The following is a 24,544-nucleotide window of genomic DNA, read 5'->3' on the forward strand; positions in this document are numbered from 1 at the left end:
TGTTTTGAAACCTAAGTGCTATTCGGCCTCCCGCAAAATAGTATTTTGTATTATGCCCTGGTCCATTTCATGCAATTTTAATACAAATTCCTATGAATAGAGAACACAATTTATAGAGAAATGTTTCATTTTAGTTTCCATAGATGTTTCTTATGTCCTGTATTCTCGGATTCTCTTCAAACATTCCCTTTTTTCCTCAGACGACGGTTTCCCTTTGCTTTTATTTATTTGATTCTTCACAAACCAGTCGTGGCTGTTCGGATGACTCTCCAGCAGCGGGACCCGGGTTGACAGCGTTTGAGTCGGTGCTGAGAGGCGCCGCGCGCCGGGGGCGGGGCCTGAACGCGGGGCGGGGCGGGGGCGGGGCTTCCCCGTGGAGCGCGGCGCGCGGGCACATCCCAGGTTAGCTGCTGTGAGCCGAGCCCGCGGCGGCTGCTGCGGCGGCAGTGATCCGAGCCGGATACTTGCCGGCTCTCGGCGGCTGACTCCAACGCTTCTCTTCGTCTGCGCAACATCTACTCGCCTGGGCTGGGGAGGGACGCCTGGCAGTGATCAGCCTGAAAACTAGTGGCACAGCCTCAGGACTGAAGAGAAAGCTGAGTCCCTCAGGTGAAGCCAGTGTTGGAGCGCAGTCCCTCAGCGCCCGACGTCCGATCGCACCCCCGAAAACCTCCACTGCCGGTCTTCTAGCGCCTGCCGCGCAGGGCGCGTGGGGAGAGTGGGGTTCACTGCGTGGGAAGGGGGGGCCGGACACCGATGATGGACACACAGACCTGGCGCATGGGCTTTCGTTGTCTCCTTCTTTTGGCTTTCGTGGGGTCTACCCGAAGCGAGGGTGGACAGACCTGTGAAGAAGTTCGGAAACTTTTCCAGTGGCGGTTTGTGGGCGCTGTCAAGGGGTTGCCGGATTCGCCGCGGGCAGGTAAGGAGCCGCTAGCCGGCGCAGGGCACTGCACTTGGGCGCGGTGCGGTCCTCTGAGCGCTTGCCCTGCGGTACGCGGGGCTCTCGAGGTGGCACTTCGCGGGAAGATGACCTTTGGGGCCCTCCAGCCGCGCAAGGTGAATCCCGTTGAGGCTCCTGGGGATGCGCCTGGGGAACGTCCCGAGCGCAGCGCGGCTCCGGGCTTTCGCTAACGCGCTTGCGGCTATTCCGAGCTCGGGCGTTCGCTGCCCGCCCGGGCTTCCCTAGTCTCGGATGACGCGTTGGAAGGAGCTAGGAAAGCAGAGGTGTGGGGACAGGGCGGTCTGACCGTGTTTCTGTTGGGGGACAGAATGTCACCGGGGTGTCCTGGGTTTGCCATTTTCTCACAAACTGAAGGAATTGGATTAGTCGTCCCAACTTGGATACTAAAAGCACAGACCTTCATTATGCGCCTTTGTTGGAGTGTGGCGAGTGGGCCACTAACAAGGGCAGCCCATCTGATCTCTTCTGTAATTGGGATCCCTGACCCGGTACACCTGGCTTTTTGGGTGCACCAACCCTTCCTTTCAGGAGCGCAAATTGCACAGTGTCTTCCGGAACCCCGAGGTAGTTTTCAAGCCTGATAGATGTTAAGGCAACAGGCGGATCAAACTCAACCTATTGGGGACCCACTTAGCATGGATAAGATAACAGAGATCCAAAGGGAAAGAATACAGTTAGTGTGGCCAGTGTAGAATATGCTTCTTGCAAGTGCCCTTTGCCTGCGTTTTTATCACCTCTTCCCAGTCCTCATCACGCAAATTTTTGTCCCCTGGGGGCAGATCCAGTGCTCCTTCTATCTGGAAGAATAGGTCTCAGTTGTCAACGCAATAGCAGGTGTCTGGAACTAACTCAGATCTTACAGGAACAATGCACCTCTTCAGCTGTGATTATGAAGCCAACACACAGGGCTGAATGCTGTGAGGTTGTTAGTTGAACAAAGAACTTGTGGAGAATTCTTGTCTGAAATCCGTTTTCTGCCTGAGTCTCCAAGGTGAGGAGACTTGCACTCAGCACTACCCAGCAGTGAGGTCTTCCCGGCACTGTTTTTCTGGCCGTGCACTCCATTCTTGTCAAACCACAGGAAATCTGTTTGTTTGGGAACATTGAATCCCTGTGTGTGTGTGTGTGTGTGTGTGTGTGTGTGTGTGTGTATTTGGGATTGAATGCAGGGGCCCTCTACTAATGAGCCACATCTCTGGCACTTATCATTATCTATTTTGAGGCAGGGTCTGGCTAAATTGTAGAGCCTAACCTCAAACTTGGAATCCTCTTGCCTCAGCCTCCTCAGTAGCTGGGATTACAGGCGCGTGTGACACCCTCAATGCACCTGGCTACAAGAACATTTTAAAACACATTAATATTTATTTGAATGCCTATTCAGTACCACCAGATGATATTCTCAGTTGAGGATAATTCTCTCCTCATACAAAATATCTACTTATAAATATGTATTTTCTTATTTCAGTGTATTCTTTTCATTAAGAAATAAATCTCACTTAGCTGCTGATAAAACTAAAATTGTGTGTGTGTTGGGGGTGGGGTGGGGGTTGAACTGTGAAAGCTTCAATTGAGTTATTAGACTTTGCCTCCTCAACACGATAGGTTAGGTTGATACTTTAAGTGAATGCTGACATCTCCCCAATAAGGCCTTGACTTCAGTCCCTACTCATATCTCAATATTTCTGGTACCTGCTGAATACAACACATAGACTAGAAGGTACTGCATTTCTGAAAGCTTGTATGCCTCATCTCTGTTGAAGAGGAAGTTCTCAACACATTATGAGGTGGCATTTTACCAGGATAAAAGGGAAAACCAAAGCTCTGCTCTACCTTAAGGGATTCGGGGGCCATAGATTACAGTTGATACACAGGACACAAATAAGTGCCAGGGTGGCAATGATCTTCTAAGTCATTTTGGATTGTTTCCCTGTCTTTATGTGTGGCTTACGGGGATGGAGAACTCACAGCAGCACCCACTAACGGGGCTAGTTTAAGTTGTACACTTAAACCCTAGTGGTGCTGGTGAAAAGATATGCTAAATTCCTTTAATATTTTCATTAAGAAAAAGTCATGTGAATGTTTTATTCTGATTTAGGCTCACCCAATAGAAGACATTCATATTTGGATTTGATATAATTCTGAATTTTTCTTGTTTCTGTATTGTTGGTGATTTTTTATTTGAATAATTAAAGGAAATATTAAACTACTTCTTTTCACATTGGTTTCTTTCTTCTTTCCACTTAAAAAAATCTCAAGTAAATCACATATAACATGTTTCATAATTTTTTTATTTCTGTATTTATATGTAATCTGTAATGTTTACCATGATTGAATTTAGTAATTGGATATCTTATTTTCTAAAATTATCCTCAATCTCAAAAGAGAATACAGTTAATATATAAGTACTCATTTCCACATGAGGATACAAATGTTAATATTCTTTTTAATAAAATGTGTTTGTTTAGCACTCAGCCATTCACTGACTAACATGAATACAATTAATTTGATATTTGTTTTTCTTGAAGGTATATTTCTTAGTGCTTTTTATTTCATTTAGTTTTTCCACAGTGGTTGATTCCTGAAATGCCTAGTCAAAATGCTGTTTTTATAATACAAGCAGGTAGAACAACTTCTTACAGTTTCTTGTATTTGTGACTTTTATATCTTCTTAAAAATATTTTCTAATTTGAAATTATTAAAATTGTGAGAACAGCCATTCAAGCTGTTTCTTAGATTTCCCTTACCTTTGTTCCTTACACTGCTCCAGTTCTTTAAGCCTATTGAGCTCCTAAGAATGTTTGGATGAGAAATGTAAAAAAAGAAAGAAGGTGTGAATGTGATTAGAATTACAGATTTCCTTGTGTTCTGATTTTATTTCCTAAGTAGTAGTCAAGGTGCCCTTTGCTCTTATTTATTTTATTCAGGAAAGAACTGTTAGTGTATTTTAAAGGTTCTTTTATTTTTAATTTATTTATTGGGGAGAGGAGATAATGCTTTCCCATTGAAATTCTCTTCACACATGCATTGTTCACTCATGTATTATAGTCTCTTTGAGAGGATAATTCAGAGATTTGTAAAAAATAATCGAAGACTACATTCAGATAATTTATTTGCCAATTTTTAAAAACCAAGCGTTCTTTGGTAGAGAACTCTATGTTGAATACTCTCTCCATGTCAAGTAGTTTGTCAAGGATAACTGTCAGCTTCCACTAATATGACAGAATACCTGAGGCAATTAACTTGTAAAGAGAAAAGGTTTATTTTGGCTTATGGTTTTGGAGGCTGTAGTTCAAGATCCAGTGGCTCATTGATTTGGGCTGCTGGCAGGGTAGCACATCATGACAGGAATGCCTGGCAGAGGAGCAAACTACTTACTTCATGACCCAGGAAGCATAGAGAAGAAGAGGCCAGAGACCCACAGTTCCCTTTGAGGATATGCCTCCAGTGACCTAAAGACTATCCCACAAGGCCCTACCTCCAAAATGTTCCAGTGTACCTCCCAGTAGTGCCACCTTGGGGACATTTAATGTCTGGGGGACGTTTAGCATTCCAAACTATATAGTTAAAAGTTCTATACTATTTTCCTTGTTAGGTATTGACTATGAATAGAATAATAACAAATTTGAGGTGGCAAAATGAAATTCTAATATTATTAGACTCTTTAAGCAGTACTCTGTAGCTTTTTTTTGTGTGTGTGTGTTTTAAACTGCCTCCGTTAAAATCAAATCTTATAATCACTCCAAGGACAGTTCATTTCATTCTCACATCCGAGGGAAACAATCTACCTGGTAACCTTGAAGTTTAGAATTGTAGACATCTGGATTTTAGTCTCAAACTCGGTTCTTCCTTTTGTAATTCTGTCAATCAGTTATCTATGAGCCTCTTTTTCATCATCTATAAAATGGAAATATTCTAAGAGGTGGTTGCATAGATGAAATGAAATAATTTATGTAAAATGACACAAATCCAGGCACATAAGTGTTTAAATATATTCTTGTCATAATTCTTTATCTCATGTCTTGATTTTAACTTTACTTGATTTTTAAGGATGAATTTTTAAGTTTTTAACTCAAAATTTATATCCCTGTGTATCAAATATGTATTTTATAATCATTTGTTTTTTCAGTCAAAAATGATCATTTCTAAAATTGGGAATATTTCTGTCCAAAATGGTGTTTATTAGGTTATTGTCATTTTTTGTTATTGTTAACAAATAAAACTAAGAAAGAAACAGGGTGGAACCACTGCTAGCTACAGCAGCATCCATAGCCACTACCTCCACTGCCACCACCACTATTCTGTGACAAAATAGTATATAAGATGCAATTTAAGGTTTCACATAATTAGCTGGCTAGTGGCTAGAGGCACTCATTGACAGCAGTCTCAAACTGGACTTCTTCTCAAATGGGGGCCCATGCCTGTAATCCCAGCCACTTGGAGGATTGTGGCAAATAAGGGTTGGGGATGTAGCTCAGTGATAGAGTCCTCCTGGGTTCAGTCCCCAATCAAAAAGAAAAAATATTGGGACTTTGTTTCTCATGAACTAGCCCCTTTTTTCCTATTTGAACTGTGTCATCATGGTGATCAAATTTCCAAAGCTCAAATTGAGACCTGTGCTCTGCCATAGGGCTGTATTATTCATGTGAGGTTTGCCCTGTGTTGGAGCCCACCATGCAAGAACTGCTGGAAACAAGACTGTGGTCAAACAAATGAAGTTCCCTTTACTTGCTGCAACAATGAAGATTGCACACTACAGGAGCCATAGGTATTTTGGTAATAAGCAGTTGGGAAGGTTTTGTATAGGATTTGTCCTGGGTGATATTTGTGCTGGGTGATAATTAAGCAGGGTTTAATGAAGTAGGGCAATTCAGGAATTGGTTATCTTGGTAACTTTTATCTAGGTATTAGGAAGATTAAGGTGGGGATAGTTGTCATTAATGAAAGAGGCAATGGTACCAGAGTTGGTCAAAGAGGAAAATGTTCAGTAATTTTATGTTTGCAGAGTATCTTTGTCCATGTCTGCTTGCATCACAGTCTCAAGAGGTATTATCTCATTGTTGTCTTCTATATGTGATTTATAAATGAATGGTCTTTTGGCATAACTGTCAGTTTGTTAAAATGAAGTCATGGGAGATTTCAAACATATGCCTTGTTGAAATAGATTTTATGAATGTGGTACTTGGTCTACTCAAGTAATTTGATTTTAATAGAAAATAGCCATTTTTCATATCTATCTTTTTTTCATAGAAGTCTGACCTTCCACTAGAAGAGTACAACTATCCTCAATTCTACTTTTTATCTGTAATAAATTTTAGATTTTACTAATAGGCTGCTAAAATCATCCTAATATGATTATTCATTTTTCTGTGAATTAAAAAAATACAAAGCTTCTTATTAGCTGTATTAGGTCTGCATATGGTTACCATGTAAATTGAATGTATAATGTGCTTTTATAGAAATAAAATGAGGTCTTGTATTTTTATGGTTCATAAAATAATACACATTCTATTGAAATCTTAAAATACTGAAATAAAGTGAAATAATTTTGATATTCAAGTAACCACAGAACTCCTTGTGTTTTCTTTTCAGCACTGGCATCAAACCTCTGCTAAACGAATATCATTTTGAAAGAATATAGAATCTTTTTGTCTTTCTTTGTAACATGTTTTTTCCAACTATGAATATGTTATAGTTGGTAATATTATCAGTATCAGTATAGTTGGTATAGTATCAGTAATTCCCATGCCTTTAAACATTTATCTAAGCATATTTTTGGTACTCTAGTGAATCACCATAGTATAGGTTAAATTCTCCCTTGTTGTTAGGAATGTAGGTTTCTTGTATTCACTACCCTAAAGTCATGTGGCTTAGAACAGGAAAGGCAAACATCTCTTAAATTCTTACTTCATTGCGGCTTCTATATGATCTGCATTCATTCTACACTAGAGATTTTTAGCCTCTGCACTATTGTGGAGATGGATAGTTCTTCATTATGAGGGCCTTTTCTAAACATCCTATAATATAATATAATGAAGAACTATCCACTCACTAGATCCTGTTAGCAATACCACCAGCTCTCAAGTTAACTTATTATAACCCATAATGTCTCCAGACATTGCCAATAGTCTTGTGGAAGGAAAAATCATCTTGGTTGAGAACAACTTGCAAGAATTTGTACAAACTGCTGACCCTTCAACCCCCCTTCCCCCCACAGACACAGTCACACACTCTCTCACACACATACAGAGATTGTACAGCTGTATTATTTACATGTTTCAATTTTCAATTTAAATGTCAGCTATTCAGAGAGAACTTTCTTAAGGGTCACTAAACTAGATTACAGCAGTTATTGTGGAGTCGCTTTTGTCTCCCATGTGGCACTTATTATGATGCTGCATTTATTTCTTTTAACTCTAAATCTTTCATCACTAGATTGAAAGTACATAATGAAAATGGAGACCATATCTACTAAGGCCAGTTACATGGATGTATGCTCAGCTTGTGCAGTCCCATAGGATTCCACATTCAGAAAGACCCCATGGTTGGTTTAGTGTTCTTTTGTAACCATACTGAAATTTGAACAAAAGTCCCTGTATTTTATATTTTGCCTGGGCCCTGCAAACAATGTAGTTGGTTGTAATGTGTACCTTTTTTCACTGTAGACTCTTTGGTGTCTACAGCACAGCTTGGCTCAGAGTAAGAGTTGAAATATTTATTAATTTTGTTAAACTGCCAAGAGCATCTTGGTACATCTTTTGAATCTCTCTGATTCTTAAGTTAACCTCTAGCAGTAAGCCTTTGAGATTCAGCAACTAGTACACAGGGAAAAATTTTAATGTTTTATGGTATTAAATAAATGGATTAAATAAAGGGTTTCCATTCTTTTTATTCTTCACAGTGGGCTGTGACCAAGCCTAAAGCCCCCTAGGGCCTAACTTTAAATATTCACATCCAATTGCTTTAAACATAGCTGAACTAAATGTATTTTTAGCCATTTAGAGCTTGCCTACTTTGCATAGCCCATAAAACTGCACCCAGCATTTGCAAAAGGTAGATAAAATAACCCCTGGGGCTATGAAAGACCCCAAGCCATGGCTGTCTCTCTTAGCTCTCAGGGACCCAGAGACTTCATGACTTGCTGCTGAGGAATATCATCTAGACATGTGAGTCCCCTCCAATTCCCTGTTCCCTTGAGAGTTCTCTTGGGCTCTTCCCCTTCTGCAATGGCCCTGAAACACTATCCTTAGAAGGTCTCATGTTATGAGGGACTTCCAAATAAAGCTCATTGTTTACCACTTCCACCTTGTGATCTTGTCTTTTTCTTGACCACCCTAAATCTTGAAACTCACCGCATATGGGCCAATACTTAATCATTTCTAATATAAAGCAGAGTCCAAGCAGACCATAGGCTACCTGAGATCAAGCTCTGTAATTGGTTTCTCTTTTTGTTTTGTTATTAGGCCAACATTAATCAATGCATTTTAATGTGTAGAATTAGTTTTATATTTATAGTTACCTAATAGTTCATTTATTGTGCTTAGTTATAATTTTTGGTTGATGTTAATATAATGAAAAATATAGTAGACAAAATATATTAAAATATAATCCGAGTGTGACTGTGTTGCTCAGTAAATTGTTTCCATAAGTTATTTTTTCTTTGTTATTTTTTCTTAGGTAACTTTGTCACAAATTCTACAAAGTGACCCAACCCTTTTAAATGTAAATGTAAAGAAATTTTTATCTATACTAATATTTTGAATGGAATAAATAAGTTACCAGACAAATATATGGAAGAACTTTCTCAAATGTCCTGGAAGGAAAGAAAGGGAAATTATTTAACATTTAAAGGATTCATTTGCACAGCTTATTTGTCATCATGTAGCCAGTGTGATGGATCTGCCTCAGCATTTTATTGACCTGTTGTTGAGAGGCTAGAGAAAAATAAAGGTGACTAAATATTATTTGCATTTGGGTCTGAATTAGGTGGTTTATGTTTAGTTTGGATGTTATTTCTTGCAATATTAGATTTTTCACAGTGAAATTAATAGCAGAGAACTAGAAAATGATTCAGTTTCTCCGTGTTCCACTTTGTTAATTCTATGCTGGAGGAGAAAGACTTATTGTTGATCTGCGGAATTGTTTCCAAGCTGAGAAGATCATTCTTAAAAGATACTGACTTGAAGTTTAGACTTCAAGTAGACCAAGTGGTGGCCACAGCCTTTCTGTCCTTTACATTTAAGAAAATAATTGCTATTAATTAACAAAATATGATGCTTGATAGCAGACATAATCTCTCTTTAAAGTATTTCAAACAATTTCAGATTAAGAAACACTTATCTAGTCTTTTTTCGAATACTTTTATTTTAAATTGATAGATGAAATCTTTTTTGGGGGTATAGTATGATATTTTGAAGTGCATATACATTCTGAAATGATTGAATCCAGTTAAATAAAACATGTAGTACCTCACATAGTTATCATTGTTGGTGGTGAGAATATTTAATACCCAGTTTCTTGACACTTTTGAGAAATTAAGTATATTATCAAACTATATTCACCATGCTATACAACAAATCTCTTTGATTTACTTGAACTGTATTTATTTTCTTTGACCAATAACTTTTGCAAAGTAGTATATTTCTTCAAATGATGGCTGGTAGCCACCATTCTACTCTCCACTTGTATGAGATTCCTTTTGGATTCTATATGAGTGAGATCATGCAGCAGTTGTCTTTTTGTACCTGGCTTATTACACTTAACATAATATCTTCTGGGTTCATCCATGTTGTTGTAAATGACAGGATTGTCTTCTTTTAAGGTGGAACAGTATTCCACTGTGTATTGGTTGATGGATACTTTGTTATATCTAGTCTTTAAGACTACTTTTCTTAAATATATATATATATATATATATATATATATATATATATATATATATATATATTTTTTTTTTTTTTTCTTGAATGAAGCGTGGTTCATTATTTGTTTAGGATATCTTATAAGAAATGTGAAGTAATCTTACCTAAATAGAAAAATTGCTTAAGTCAGTGCTAATAAAAGACACACATTTTGATAGTATTCAGTTATTCAATTATATATGCTTCAAATACAGTCATATTTATTTTTTTCCATTTTTTATTGTACACATAATATAAAATGTATCCTCTTAATCATTAACTGTACTGTTCTATGATATATATTAAATAATTCATATTGTTGGGTGACCATCACCGCTATCCCTAGCACTCTTTTTCACCTTGCAAAATAAGAAATATTATTTGGCTGGATGATTGAATATCTTTTCCCTTCCTCTACATTCATGCATGTTTACCCTATTCCCTTACCCCTTTTTATTCTTGATAATAGGGATTGAACCAGGGTCGCTTAACTACTGAGCCACATCCCCAGCCCCTTTTCATATTTTATTAAAAACAGGATCTCACTGAGTTGCCGAGGGCCTTGCTAAATTTCTGAGGCTGGGTTTGAACTCATAATCCTCCTGCCTCAGCATCCTGAGTTGCTGGGATTACAGGTGTGTGCCACCATGCCTGGCTTCCTTTTTTTTTTTTTTTTAATACTACTAAAAGCTGTATTTTGTTATATTTTTCTTCTTTCCACATTTTAGTGGGTACATTATAGTTGTATATAATGATGGGATTTGTTGTTGCACATTCATACATGCATACAATATAACAATATAATTTGCAATATAACTCTCCAGCACTCCTTCTCTTTCTTCCCTGCCTCCCATGCCCTGGTCCCTTTCCTCTACTTCTCTTCCTTTGATTTTCATGAGATTTCCAATCCCCTCGTCTACCTTTCTTTTCCTTTTTCCTCTCTAGCTTTCACATATAAGAGAAAACATAGAACCTTGACCTTTTGAGTTTGACGTTTTATTTAACATAATGGTTTCAAGTTCCATCCATTTTCCTGCAGGTGACATGATTACAATTTTCTTTAAGGCTGAATAAAACTCCATTGTGTATATATACCACGTTTTTTTCCCTCTATTCTTCCATTGATAGACACTTAGACTTGTTCCTTAATTTGGTTTTTGTTAATTGTGTTGCTATAAACATGGGTATGTGTGTATCACTGTAGTATGATAACTTTAATTTTTTAGGATAAATAGTGAGGAGTAGGATGGCTGGGTCATATGGTGATTTTATTCCTAGTATTTTGAGGATCCTTCATAAGGATTTCCATACTGTTCATAACTAATTTACAATCCCACCAACAGTGTAAAAGTGTTCCTTTTCCTCTACATCTTCTCCATTATTATTGTATCCTTGATGGCTTCCATTTCATTCTAACTGGTGTGAAATGAAATTGTGTAGTTTTGATTTGCATTTATCTAATTGTTGCTGATATTGAACATTTTTTTTCATGTATTAGATGATCATTTGGATTTCTTCTTTGTGAAGTGTTTGTTTAATTCACTTGCTCATTTGTTAATTGGGCTCTTTTTTGGTGTTTAGTTTTTTGAGTTCTTTATATATTCTAAATATTAATCCTTAATATAGTCATATTTAAGAGCTATTAAACATTTTTCATTTTGTTAAAAATTTTTTTACTCATATTAGGATATTGAGATTGAGTTACTTTTTCTCTCCCTCTGCGTTGTGATGACCAAATCTATTTTAGTTTTCATAATTCTATAGAGGCAATATAATTCTATACACAAGATATAATTAAATAATCTTTACAGCTGTCCTTTTGATCTTCTGCTTTACTGTCTTACAGTTTGGAAAAAAGACACAATCTGAGAAGAGTGTTGCGTGAAAAGTGTACAAATGTGCCTGTATTGATCAAATGAAATGAATGAGAAAAGATTACTTTTGAATGTCCTTATTCATTATATCTATATTCTTTAAGTGGAAGACTGTCAATATTAAATTACCTGTTCAGATTTATTTGCTTTCTGAATAACTCTTATTCGGTAAGGTAATACCAAGTTGCATTTGGTTCATTTTCTTTTGATCATTGAGATGTCTGTGTTTAATGAGCTGAAACTGAAGTAGGTCAATAAAATGAAGAGATTAACAGTCCATCCTCACCAGGCTTGGAACACATTTTACTCTGGGTGAAATAAACAGTCATTTTTTTTAAAAAAATGTTTTTGATCTACTTAAAAGGTAAAGGAAATAGGAATATCATAGCAAGACTTAAAAAGCTGAGAAGCCAATGAGTTCTTTAGTGTACTATTTGTCATGTGAAATTATGTGGGTCTGTGATTTGTACAGTTAAGAGCTTTAGTTGTCAAAAGCAGAACTAAATTTTACATTTTCATTAAAAAAATTTTTTTAGTTGTAAATGGACCTTTATTTTATTTATTTATATGTGTTGCTGAGAATTGAACCCAGGGCCTCGCACATGCTAGGCAAGCGCTCTATCACTGGGCTACAACCCAAGCCCATACATTTTCATTTTATAAGTAAAGGTGCATAAAGAGCTTCAGATTATTAAATATTCAAAATTCATTTATCTTTGGAAGCATCCTACATTTATAGTAAGGAAAAATAGTTTGAAAAATCACTGAAAACGGGCTGGGGTTGTGGCTCAGTGGTAGAGCGCTTGCCTAGCACTTGTGAGGCCCTAGGTTCAATCCTCAGCACCACATAAAGATAAACAAAGAAATTGTGTCTATCTACAACTAAAAATATTTTTTAAAAAAACATTGAAGTGCTGTCATGGGATAAATAACTGGAAAAACAGATACCTTAACAATTTGTCACATATTATGGTTACATATTATAGTGACTATAAATGAATGTGTAGTTTTTAAATAGTTTAGATATGATACAATCCTTTAGTAGCTGTGTGACCTTTAGCAAAAACTCAATCTCTCAGAAAATGTTTCTCTTTCTTCACAGAGATAGTGATGTAGGCTTGTGGCTTTTACCGTTTGGTGGCTTTAAGGATCACTTGGCTTGGTAATAGTGCTTTTTAACGTTTTTCTAAAATTTTTCTATTTTTTTTGTAACGTTTTTATAAAATGTGACATAATTCTATGACCAAACTTCTTTCTTAGTTGTATTTAAAAAATTTTTCATGATAGATCCGGCAGCAAGCACAGAAATCAATAGAATCATTTTCCTTCATGCTAATAAAATACCAAACTCATAAATATTTGTCACTCATCATTCACCTTCAAAGTATTAATCCTATACTATTAGGAGACTAGTCCAAGCGTTCATTATTTATTTAGCTTAATAATTTATTTTTTGTAGTTTAATCCTTAGTAAAATCGGATTTGTTTTTTTGTATATGTAGTTTAAGAACCAAAGACTGGGCTTTTGCAAAATAATGCTATTTAAATTAATTCAATTAAGGTCAAGAGGGTAGTACTTCACCTGAAAATATGAGATGGTTTTAAAACTTGAGTTAATGCATGTATGGATAGGTTCTACAATGTGTGGCTGACTTTATCAGGCAAGTTGGATTTAATTCTCTGCTTTTGGATCTTTGCTTGCCCCTTATATTTTAAATAGGGATTTTCATCAATAGAAATGGTGTAAGCATAGAGTGTGCCTTCTGATGGACTCAACCCAAATCTGTTTCTGGACTATATCTGTGTGCATTCTTGTGTCCAGCAGTTAATGGGAAACAAAGGTTAGAGAAGGAGATGGGGTAAGTGGAGTAAAGTGGATCCCAGGCCTCACCTTGTAGCATCACTGCAAGCTGCCAATGTTTCTTTTCCTAAAAGCACAGCACCTGTAAAGTGACCTCACAACTCTGAATTCTGGTAAATGCTTCTCCTCCTTGTTCCCTGAGGGGGAATAATAGTGCCCTATCCACATGATTAGCTAGGAAGAATTGGACTGAACCTTATAGTTTTTCTAGACCCTGTCCATTATAGAAATGTAATTAAATAATTCAATTTGAGAGTGCCAACCTATTTTCTCCCAGGATTCTCTGTGATAAACCTTTATATACTTTAAATATTTAAGCCCACAGCTTTCAGAAGATAATTTGATTTGCATTTAAAGTGTATAGAAACATAAATCTTTTCTAGGGGTACTTTATAAATATTTTTAGAAGTTCCAATTAGTGATGACTTCTCTTTTCACATTCAGTTTCCTCATAATCATGTTTTTGTTAATTGTTTATTTCCTTCCCTCTCCCCTGCTTTTATGAAGAGCATTAGTGCTGCTTACTTTTTAAGCTTCAGTTGGAAATGTGACTAAATCGATAACACCTCATGATAACATACTGTGTTCACTCACAGCTGTCCTACCAATTCAGCCAGTCACCAAATTATCATAGATTATATTCCAGAAATATCTCTGTAATTTCCCTGCCCACTACCATTGCTACAATCATGCTTTGAAAACCTGGTGTCTTTTCATGGATGAATTACTCACTTAGCCTACATCTGCTTTTGGCCCTTGCCAGTTCAGTCCCCACTGAGTTCCCAGTTGAGTTTCCAATAAAACTCAAATCTTATCTCTATGTCTTGTGTTTAATGCTGCAATGATTTTTCATTGCCTTCTTTAAAAATAAAATAATATGATTATATTTAAATATGTAACTTCTATACAACAGAATAAAATAAAATACCACAGTGAAATAAATGGTGGTGGGGGTCCCTTTGGCATTTCATCTGTAATACATAGCAATTAAAAGATCGGTACCCTTGATCATAACTGAGCTTTTATAAATCAGCAGCAAAGACATTACTATTCTGAGAGAAATGAAAAAGAACATAAGGAGGAAATTGAAATGATACAAATGACTAGTAAGGATATGTGAATATGATTAAGCTCAAATTAATAGAGGAAAAAACAATTCTCATTAAATCACAATGTTAAAGATTAAAGATAGCACTATCTAATGCTCCTGTGATTGAAGAAAACAGTGCATCCTAATCTACAAACACTGGGAATAATGATGATAAAGATTATCTCTCCATTCAAGGAGAATTATGTAGTATGACTTAAAATGTACATATTGTATAACTTTGGCCACAACAATTCCAATTCAAAGGAAAGTAATTGGACAATTTAAACAAATGTATGTATATATACCCAAACATACTTGTTTAATGTACATACAACTTGCAGGTAATGCAAATATCTATTAATGTCAACTAAATGACATTAAATCAACTAAATCAAGAGGGGTAAAGGTACATAACCAAATTAGAAGAGGTGACTTAATGTCATTTTTTAAAGGAAAAGCAAGTATGGCTGTGTCTAAAAACAAACTACTTGCTTATCAATTTATGTGTGAACAACCCCCAAATAATGTCACAAAATGCCATTAATTGTGGATAATATTGGAAAATAGGAGAAAAAGCAGTTAAGAATAAAAATGGTGTACTTAATATGTCCTTTGAATTCTTAAAGATGATTTTAAAAGTGAATCATATCTTTAAATTTATCCTGTGATAAATTGAAGTTTATAAAGGTTTGTGATTTCCCCTTACAGAAGCAATGAGATAAAGTCCTTGCAATTTCACCTTCCTGGGGCTCTCTGTGTAATTACACCTTTAAGACTCCTGGGATTGAGTCTAGTAGGGCAATGAAAATGGAACCCCATTTCTCTTTATCCTAAAGGTCTTGGATTTGATGTAACTTACCAGTCCCTTCACAATCAAGCCCCTTCTTTATATGATCTTTCTCTCCATTTGGAAGGGTAATTTTTGATGTTGAGCAGTAAAATTATTCCTTACAAATTATGCCTGGAAATGAGGTGCTCTGAACTAACTTCAGATACAGGAATTGTTTCTGGTATCATCTCTGAGTCAGAGTACCTAAGTATGGCCATATCTTCTTTTTTTTTTTTTTAGAAAGGAAACTCTGTGGGTCTCCTTTTTTTTTTTCTTAAAGAGAGAGTGAGAGAGGAGAGAGAGAGAGAGAGAGAGAGAGAGAGAGAGAGAGAGAGAGAGAGAGAGAGGTATTTAATATTTACTTTTTAGTTATCGGCGGACACAACATCTTTGTACGTGGTGCTGAGAATCGAACCCGGGCCGCATGCATGCAAGGTGAGCGCGCTACCACTTGAGCCACATCCCCAGCCCCATGGCCATATCTTTAAGGACATGTCCTTCAGGGTGAAGAAACATTTCTCCCTTGGACTATTATGTCAAGTCTACTGGTTTCATCTGAGTGGTGTCCTCATTGGAAGCCATTTTCCTTACTGCTTCACGGTGATGTTTCTAAATGATAAACCTTAAGCAATTGATCCTCTTTAGTTTTCTCTTTAAAAAAGCCAAACTAAAACTGTCTTAAAAAAGGAATCCATTGAAAGTATATTAAGGGGTCTTATGGGCAATGAAGATAAAGGAAGTGCAGGGATGAAGATGAACTAAAAAAGTGAAATTTGGGATGAACATGCTTACAGATTTCTTAATTCTGTGTGGTTTTAGGATTGTTTTCCTGCTGCTGAGTTGCCTTCTTCATATGGCAGAAAAAAAACCGGCTGTCCTAAAACTTCTACCAAAAAATGAGAAATTAACCAAACTCCTGGGTGCACATTAAAGCATTTCAGGAAGAGGATCACTTATAATTTTTTTTTTTTTATGAACTGTAAAGATCCATTGGCATCGGGAAGAGGAGGTCCTAGAAAAGCTATGAAAGCCATCCATAAATCCAGAGGTGTTTGATACACATCTGAAAACATCCTTCATCATTCCCTGGTGCTTATGGCAAAGGCTCAAACTCCCATGTATTACATTTAAAGTTCTCAGTGATAAAACTCTTGCCTTTTTTTCCAGTTTTGTTTCTAGCATTCTGTCACTCCTCATCTCACCTCCCTGTTATAAGAGGTGATGCACCACAGCCTCTGACTGGATTTCCATGTTTTTACTGGGTACACCTACAATGCAAGGTTCTGGCTTCCCTTTCCTTGGGCCATTTTTCAGTGTTGTGTTAGCAGCTCAGAGAAAAATGGTACCCTTCCAGAACAAAAAACAGGCTTAGGTTTACTGTAAAATAGATGAATACCAGTAGGTTCAATGTTTCTCCATGTAAGGCAATCCACTATCTGTGGTACAGGCATCTCTCTAGAAACCCTGTGGACCTGGGTGCCTGACATGATATTCATACTGCTTGCCAAGTTGTGTCTCATGTCTTCTGCTGCTATCTAAGAAACAGCAAGAAGGGAAAAATTCCAGACCCTTCACAACTCCCTCAACCTTCTTCCAGTTCCAAAACCATACAAATATCTGGCAATGCATTTTAGCCAAAGCTTAATGCTTTAGATTTCCCCAGGGAATCACACCTCCACACCCTCTCTGGAATATCATTGTCTTCCTTCTTTCTTCCCATTTTTGTCTGATCAGACTGAGTTCAGATTTGTTTTGCTACTCATAATCTTTATGAGTTTTGAGAAATTTTTACAATGAACCCAATTTCTCATTTATAAAATAGGATTATTTTTACCTTACAATTTTAAGTATCTATTTAAAGATAATATCAAACAATTGCTCAAAAATCTCCTCTGACCAATTCTTTTTGTTTTTGCAAGAAGAAATCCTTCCTTCCTCTGTTCCCACAAAACTTAGTACATCTTTTATGACATTTTATCACATTAATTTTTTTTAACAAATCTGCCTCCCTCTAGCCTGAGCCCTGAGAAATTGCATATTATCCTTCTTGTTACCCTTAATAGCTATCATAGTGTCTTGTACAGAACAGGTGCTTAATCAATATTTGATGAATTCATTTGATTTATTAATCAAAATAAAGAGCAGGAAATTACTCTGTAATTCAGCACAGGTGGAAGGAAGACTCAGCATCTCCTGAAAATTCCCCTGAGAAGTGGGGACAGAGAGCACATTTATACTCTAGGGCTACCCACTCCTTCCACAATATAGATTGCCAGTTTGTCACTGCTTAACACTCTATTTCTAAGAACTCTGGTGAAGTTAACCTCAGAAAAGAATGAGGAGTAGAATCCAAACTGTGTTCTGCTGCATTTCATTTTGGTTAACTGCTTATTAATGTTGGAAGAAATCCTATAAACTATATACAGGTTTTTTAAAGAGCCACAATACACATTAAAATATTAAAGTTCTGAGAATTTCTACACTTGAGAGAATCTATTTGGTTATTGAGAACAATGAATTCATTTTATTGAGAACAATGAATTCATTTTCATAGGGAAATGTTTTGTGACTTGGTTTACCTTCTGTCATTCCCCTGGTATTTTATTTAACTTAACATCAGTCAGAGAATCACTTTTGGAAAAGCAGATGGAGATATTAAAACGGTAGAATTGTTAGGTCTTTTGAGGAAGAAGGAGGTGTCTAATATGATTCCTAGATTTTAGATAGCTTTCAGGAAGTAGAAATTACTCTGTGATAGAAGTTATGAAGTTATGAAGTTATGAAGGCATAACTTCTATCATGTCAATGTTGAGGCTATTGTGGATATCAGGGTGCTAATGTATAATAGATAGAGACATGGGTCTAAATATCACTTGAGAGAGTAGCATCAGGTCAAGATTTTGGAGACCTGGTGTAAGAAAAGAGAAGGATTTTGAGACTTAGATGGTATATCATGTCAGATTTCACAAAGAGGTCAAGGGTGGTTAGAAAAGGATAAATAGTTCTTAGATTTGCAACTAGTAGTTCATCAGCTACTAAGTGTATGTATTTACCAAGGATGGGCAGGCTCAAAGTTCAAGTTAGAAAAGTAGCGCAGGAAGGCAATGGAGAAAAGAATTCAGACTACCATTTTAAGAAGCTTAATTTAATAGAAAATAAGAATCTATAGTATCATTTGTAATTCTTGTATGTGTTTGTTTTGTATACTACGCATTTCATGAACATGTCTGTATATTAAGAAAGTCATACGGTGAATGCAGAAGAGGTGAATGAAGGAGGCTGCAGTCAGTCGCATAAAACCTTTTTTGGCTTTGTTAAGGATTTTGGACTTTATTCCTACTGCAATAGAAAGACATGAAAGATTTTTCAGCATAGTGCCATGATCAGATTTGCATATTTAAAAGTTCTTTTCTGCCTGTAGGGTATCCATTTAAGACTTCCTTTATAGGTGTGAGATTAGAATGGTGAGAATACAGATCTGAAGAAGTAGGTTCAAACATTATTTAAGAGGTTGAATCAATATGATTATGATTTATTTCTTCTGGTTATCCTGCAATGAGAACCTGTCTAGTTTGCCATGAGTACAATTTTTAGGTTGCACATGCAGCTGAAATTCAAAAAGGCAATGGTAATATATTGACCTTGGTTTCATGACTGTGAGAATATCTTAATTATATTGTGTGTTGTGGTTGGCTAATCATATGATATAAACTTCTCACTACACAATTAGTCTTATGCTGTATGTTCCTTCTGGTCATCTGAGTATAAGTTACAAAACTTCTAGAAGAGCTAATAATTTGAGAAATAAGGAATTAAGTGATTAAGTTTTTGTTTATATTTAGCTATAGATTTTTTATGTATTTGAATTCTATATTAGTTTACATAAATGTACAGGTTAATATAGTCTGAGGATGATAATACTGAAAAAATAATATGAATCCAAGAATTAAAAATAATGTTAAAAACAGGAATAGGGAAAACAGTATGCAATCAAGCACAAAGTTAGAACACAAAATACATGAACATTTTATTTTAGCAAATAAGGCATCAAAAGTGTGAACTCTGATGAAAACTTTGGTTTTGAGTTTTCTACTACAAAGAATTTCTATTTACAAAGTAAAATTATTTAGAATAGTTATTAGGAAGGCAGGGTGGAGAAGATAGAGGAACAAGAACTTTTCTACAGATCCTTCTCAAATGGATTATATGCTATTATGAACAATAAGTTAGAAAGTGAGATGTCTTTAACTAAGAGAATACTCCATGTGGAATATTTGGATTTTGGTTTTCCTGGCCAGGAAGAGACAAAATGAAGAGGAGACTTTTTCTATATAATAAGGTTGAACTGAGATATATTGTTAGAATGGAAGTCAAGATCCCATAGGTCTATCTTGTAAAGATGCTAAGTATAGCTTCTTGATGACAGTTACTTACAGATTCCTTATAGTGGGCTATACCTAGTCTGTGCTTATGATGAACAAACCTGGTATATTTGGATCTATGGGTATAGATCACAGGAAAATATTACTTTAAAATTTGTAATTATCAGAGTATAAAATAAAGATATTTCTTGACCAAATATTTTTTCTTGTTTGTGAAGTATTTTATGACCCCTTATATTTATGAACCCTGGATTTATTCTCAGGTGGCAAGGAGGGACATGGAGAGCTGCAGGGATTGCCTCAGATGTCTTCTTATTAATTACTTATGTTTCATAAACCTATAATCTTAGGTCTCTTAGTATACCATGATCTGATGTCTAATTCTGTGAGTCTGATTTTACAATCCAGCTTTTTAAAATATCTAGCTTTCTACCATAGTGAATTTTCATACTTATGGCTTTCCTTTATTATTCCTTTATTTTCTGCATTTTACATATCAAAATTTTATTTTTGTTAGATAAGTGATATCTACTTCCTCTAATCAAAGGTGGATGTTCATCTTGTTTTTGTTGAGAAATTATTGAAATGCTTATATCTCCTTGACTCATACCTCTGTACTCTGCTACTTAAGATTGGGAAACTAAGGAGTCTTTATTTTTGGGACTTCTGGTCTTCTGCATGTCAAGGCATTATTCTTCATCTTTTTCAATTCTTACTCGATATAGCTACCATTATTTATTCCTTTCTATAACCCTTGAAATGTTTTCAGCAATTTCACCATATTAAATTTATATTAATAAAATATATTTCTTCCTCTTCAAATAATATGTGAATAAATTTATGGTATATCTTTTAATATCTTAAAATGGAGAATGTGCAAGGGAAGATCTTTGAAATCAACTCATGTTCTCACTTTATTAAGCATAATTATGCTACCATGAGTATATTTTTGTCATTCATTGCAAAATAACCTTACCTTCTATAGTCACCAGGCCTGTAAAACTAGTAAATAAATACTTCCAAGGGTTTTAGAGTCATTCATTTTTAAACATTTTTATTTATTCCTTTTAGATATACATCTCAGTAAAGTATATTTTGACATATTATACATACATGGAGTATATTTTATTCTAATTAGTATTCCAATCTTTTGTTTGTATATGATATGGAGATTTACTGTGGTATATTCATATATGAACATACAAAAATTATGTCTAATTAATTCTTCTGTATTTTCTATTCCTATCCCTCTTCCTTTTCCTTCATGCCCTTTTGCCTAATCCACTGAACATCTATTCTCCCTACTCCCTTGTTGTATGTTAGTATCCACAAATCTGAGGAAACATTCAACCTTTGGTTTGGGGGGATTGGCTTATTTCACTTAGCACGATATTCTCCAGATCCATCCGTTTACTGACAAAAGTCATAAAGTTATTCCTTTTATGTCTGAGTAATATTCTATTGTGTATATATACTATATTTTCTTTATCCATTTATCTGTTGAAGGGCACCTAGGTTGGTTCCATAGCTTGCTATTGTGAGTTGAGCTGCTATAAACATTGATGCGGCTGTGTCATGGTAGTATGTTGATTTTAAATCCTGTGGATGTAAACCAAGGAGTAGAATAACTGGGTCAAATGGTGCTACCATTCCCAAGTGTTTGAGGAATCTTCACACTTCTTTCAATAAGGGTTGTACCAATTTTTAGTCCCACCAGCAATGTAGGGGTGTACACATCCTCTCCAACATCTATTTTTGCTTGTACTACTGATTTTTTTGCTGGACTGAGATGAAATATCAGTGTAGTTTTAACTTGCATCTCTCTAATTGCTACAGATGTTGAACAGTTTTATCATATATTTGTTGATTGTTCATATTTCTTCTTCTGTGAATTGCCTGTTCAGTTCCTTTGCCCATTTACTGATTAGGTTCATTGTTCTAAATGAAACAAAAAAGTGAAAGCCTTTCTTATATAAACTGGAACAGGATAGGGATGCCCTCTTTCACCACTTCTATTCAACATAGTTCTTGAAACACTAGCCAGAGCAATTAGGCAACAGAAAGAAATTAAAGAATACAAGTAGGTAAAGAAGAGCTCAAACTACACCTGTTAGCTGAAAGACATGAATCTCTATTTAGAAGTCCCAAAAAACTTCACCACAAAACTTCTAGAACTCATGAACAAATTCAGCAAAGTAGCAGCATATAAAATTAACAACCATAAATCAATTGTGTTCATATACACTGATGATAAATCAGCTGAAAGAGAAATTAGGAAAACCGTCCCATTCACATTAGCCTCAAAAAATATAAATACTTAGGAATCAAACTAACAAAAGAGGGGAAAGACCTCTACAATGAAAACTTCAGAACAATAAAGAAAGAAACTGAAGAAGAGCTTAGAAAACAGAGAGATCTCTCCCATGTTCTTGGATAGACAGAATTAGTATTGTCAAAATGGCCATACTACTGAAAATGCTATATAGATTTAATGTAATTCCTATTAAAATTCCAATGATGTTCTTCATAGAAATAGAAAAAGAAGTCATGAAATTCATTTGGAAAAATAAGAGGCCCAGAATAGCCAAAATAACCCTTAGTGAGAAAAGTGAAGCAGGATACATCACAATACCAGACCTTAAATTATCCTACAAAGTTATAGTAACAAAACCAGCATGGTATTTGCACCAAAACAGATATGAAGATCAATGGAATAGAAGAGAAGACATAGAGACAAACCTGCATAAATAAAGTTATCTCATACTAGACAAAGGTGCCATAAACATACTTTGGAGAAAAGATAGCCTCTTCAACCAACAGTGCTAGGAAAACTGGAAATCCATATGTAGTAGAATGAAGTTGAACCCTTATCTTTCACCCTGTGCCTATAGAAGACAAAGTAGGCCCAATTCTCCATCATATAGGCTTAAGTACCAACTTCCTGAACAAGACACTTAAAGTATAACAAGTAAAATCACAAATCAATAAATGGGATGGTTATCAAACTAAAAAGCTGCTTCACAGCAAAGGAAATGATCAAGAGTGTGAAGAGAGGATACAAAACTGGAGAAAGTCTTTGCCACCTGAATCTTAGAGCATTAATCACCAGGATATATAAAGAACTTAAAAAAGAGGGCTGGCGTTGTGGCTTAGTGATAGAGCAATTGCCTAGTATGTATGAGGCACTGGGTTCGATCCTCAGCACCACATAAAAAAATACATAAAAATAAAAAGATATTGTGTCCACCTACAATGAAAAAATATCAAGAACAAAGAACTTAAAAAGACTTAACACATATGATTTTCCATAATTGAATCAGGATGAGATACACAATTTAAACAGATCAATTTCAAGTGAGGAAATAGAAGATGCCATCAGAAGCCTACCAACCAAGAAAAGCCCAGGACCAGATGGATACACAGTCGAGTTCTACAAGACCTTTGAAGAAGAACTGGTACCAATACTCTTCAATTTATTTCAGGAAATAGAAAAACTATCCAAAACTATCCAAACTCATTCTGTGAGGCCAATGTCACCTTTATTCCAAAACCAGGCAAAGACACATCAAAGAAAGAAAACCTCAGAACAATATCTCTAATGAACATAGATGCAAAAATTCTCAATAAAATCTGGCAAATTGTACACCTATCAAATAGATAGTGCGCCACAATCAAGTGGGGTTCATCCCAGGGATGCAAGGTTGGTTCAACATATGGAAATCAATAAACGTAATTCATCACATCAATAGACTTAAAGATAAGAACCATATGATCATCTCAATAGACACAGAAAAAGCATTTGACAAAATACAGCACCCCTTCATGTTCAAAACACTAGAAAAACTAGGGATAACAGGAATATATCTCAACATTGTAAAAGCTATCTATTCTAAGCCCCAGGTCAACATCATTCTAAATGGAGGAAAAATTGAAAGCATTACCTTTAAAAACTGGAACAAGACAAGGAGATGGCCTCTTTCACCACTTCTATTTAACATAGTTCTTGAAACACTGGCCAGAGCAAATAGGTGAAAGAAATTAAAAGGATACATATAGGAAAAGAAGAACTCAAAATTAGCACTATTTGCAGATGATATTTTTGATTCTATACCTTGAAGATCCAAAAAATTACCCCAGAAAACTTCTAGAACCAGTAAATGAATTCAGCAAAGTAGCAGGATACAAAATCAACACCCAGAAATCAAAGGCATTCTGTATATCAGTGATAAATCCTCTGAAATGGAAATGAGGAAAACTACCCCACTAAAATAGCCTCCAAAAAATAAAGTATTTGGGAATCAACCTAATGAAAGAGGTGAAAGAGCTCTAGGAGGAAAACTACAGAACACTAAAGAAAGAAATTAAAGAAGACCTTAGAACATGAAAATATCTCCCTTGTTCTTGGCTAGGCAGAATTAATATTGTCAAAATGACCATATTATCAAAAGCACTATACAGATTTAATGCAATTACAATCAAAAGTCCCAGGACATTCCTCATAGAAGTAGAAAACGCAGTCATGAAATTCATCTGGAAAAAGAAGAGACCCAGAATAGCTAAAGCAATCCTTAGCAAGAAGAGTGAAGCACATGGCATCACTATACCAGACCTTAAACTGCAGAGCAATAGTAACAAAAACAGCATGGT

The 24,544-nt window shown here is 35.8% G+C and overlaps 1 protein-coding gene across 1 annotated transcript in view; it reads left to right on the top strand.

The window, feature by feature from the left end:
- Positions 1-759: 759 nt before the first annotated feature.
- Positions 760-24,544, top strand: part of Gpc5 (glypican 5) — a 601,303-nt gene continuing 577,518 nt past the window's right edge. The window contains exon 1 of the mRNA XM_076872261.1: positions 760-922. Coding sequence (XP_076728376.1) covers positions 760-922 — 163 coding nt within the window. The remainder of the gene's footprint in view (positions 923-24,544) is intronic.

Source organism: Callospermophilus lateralis, chromosome 12, assembly GCF_048772815.1.
Source record: "Callospermophilus lateralis isolate mCalLat2 chromosome 12, mCalLat2.hap1, whole genome shotgun sequence".
NCBI lineage: Eukaryota > Metazoa > Chordata > Mammalia > Rodentia > Sciuridae > Callospermophilus > Callospermophilus lateralis.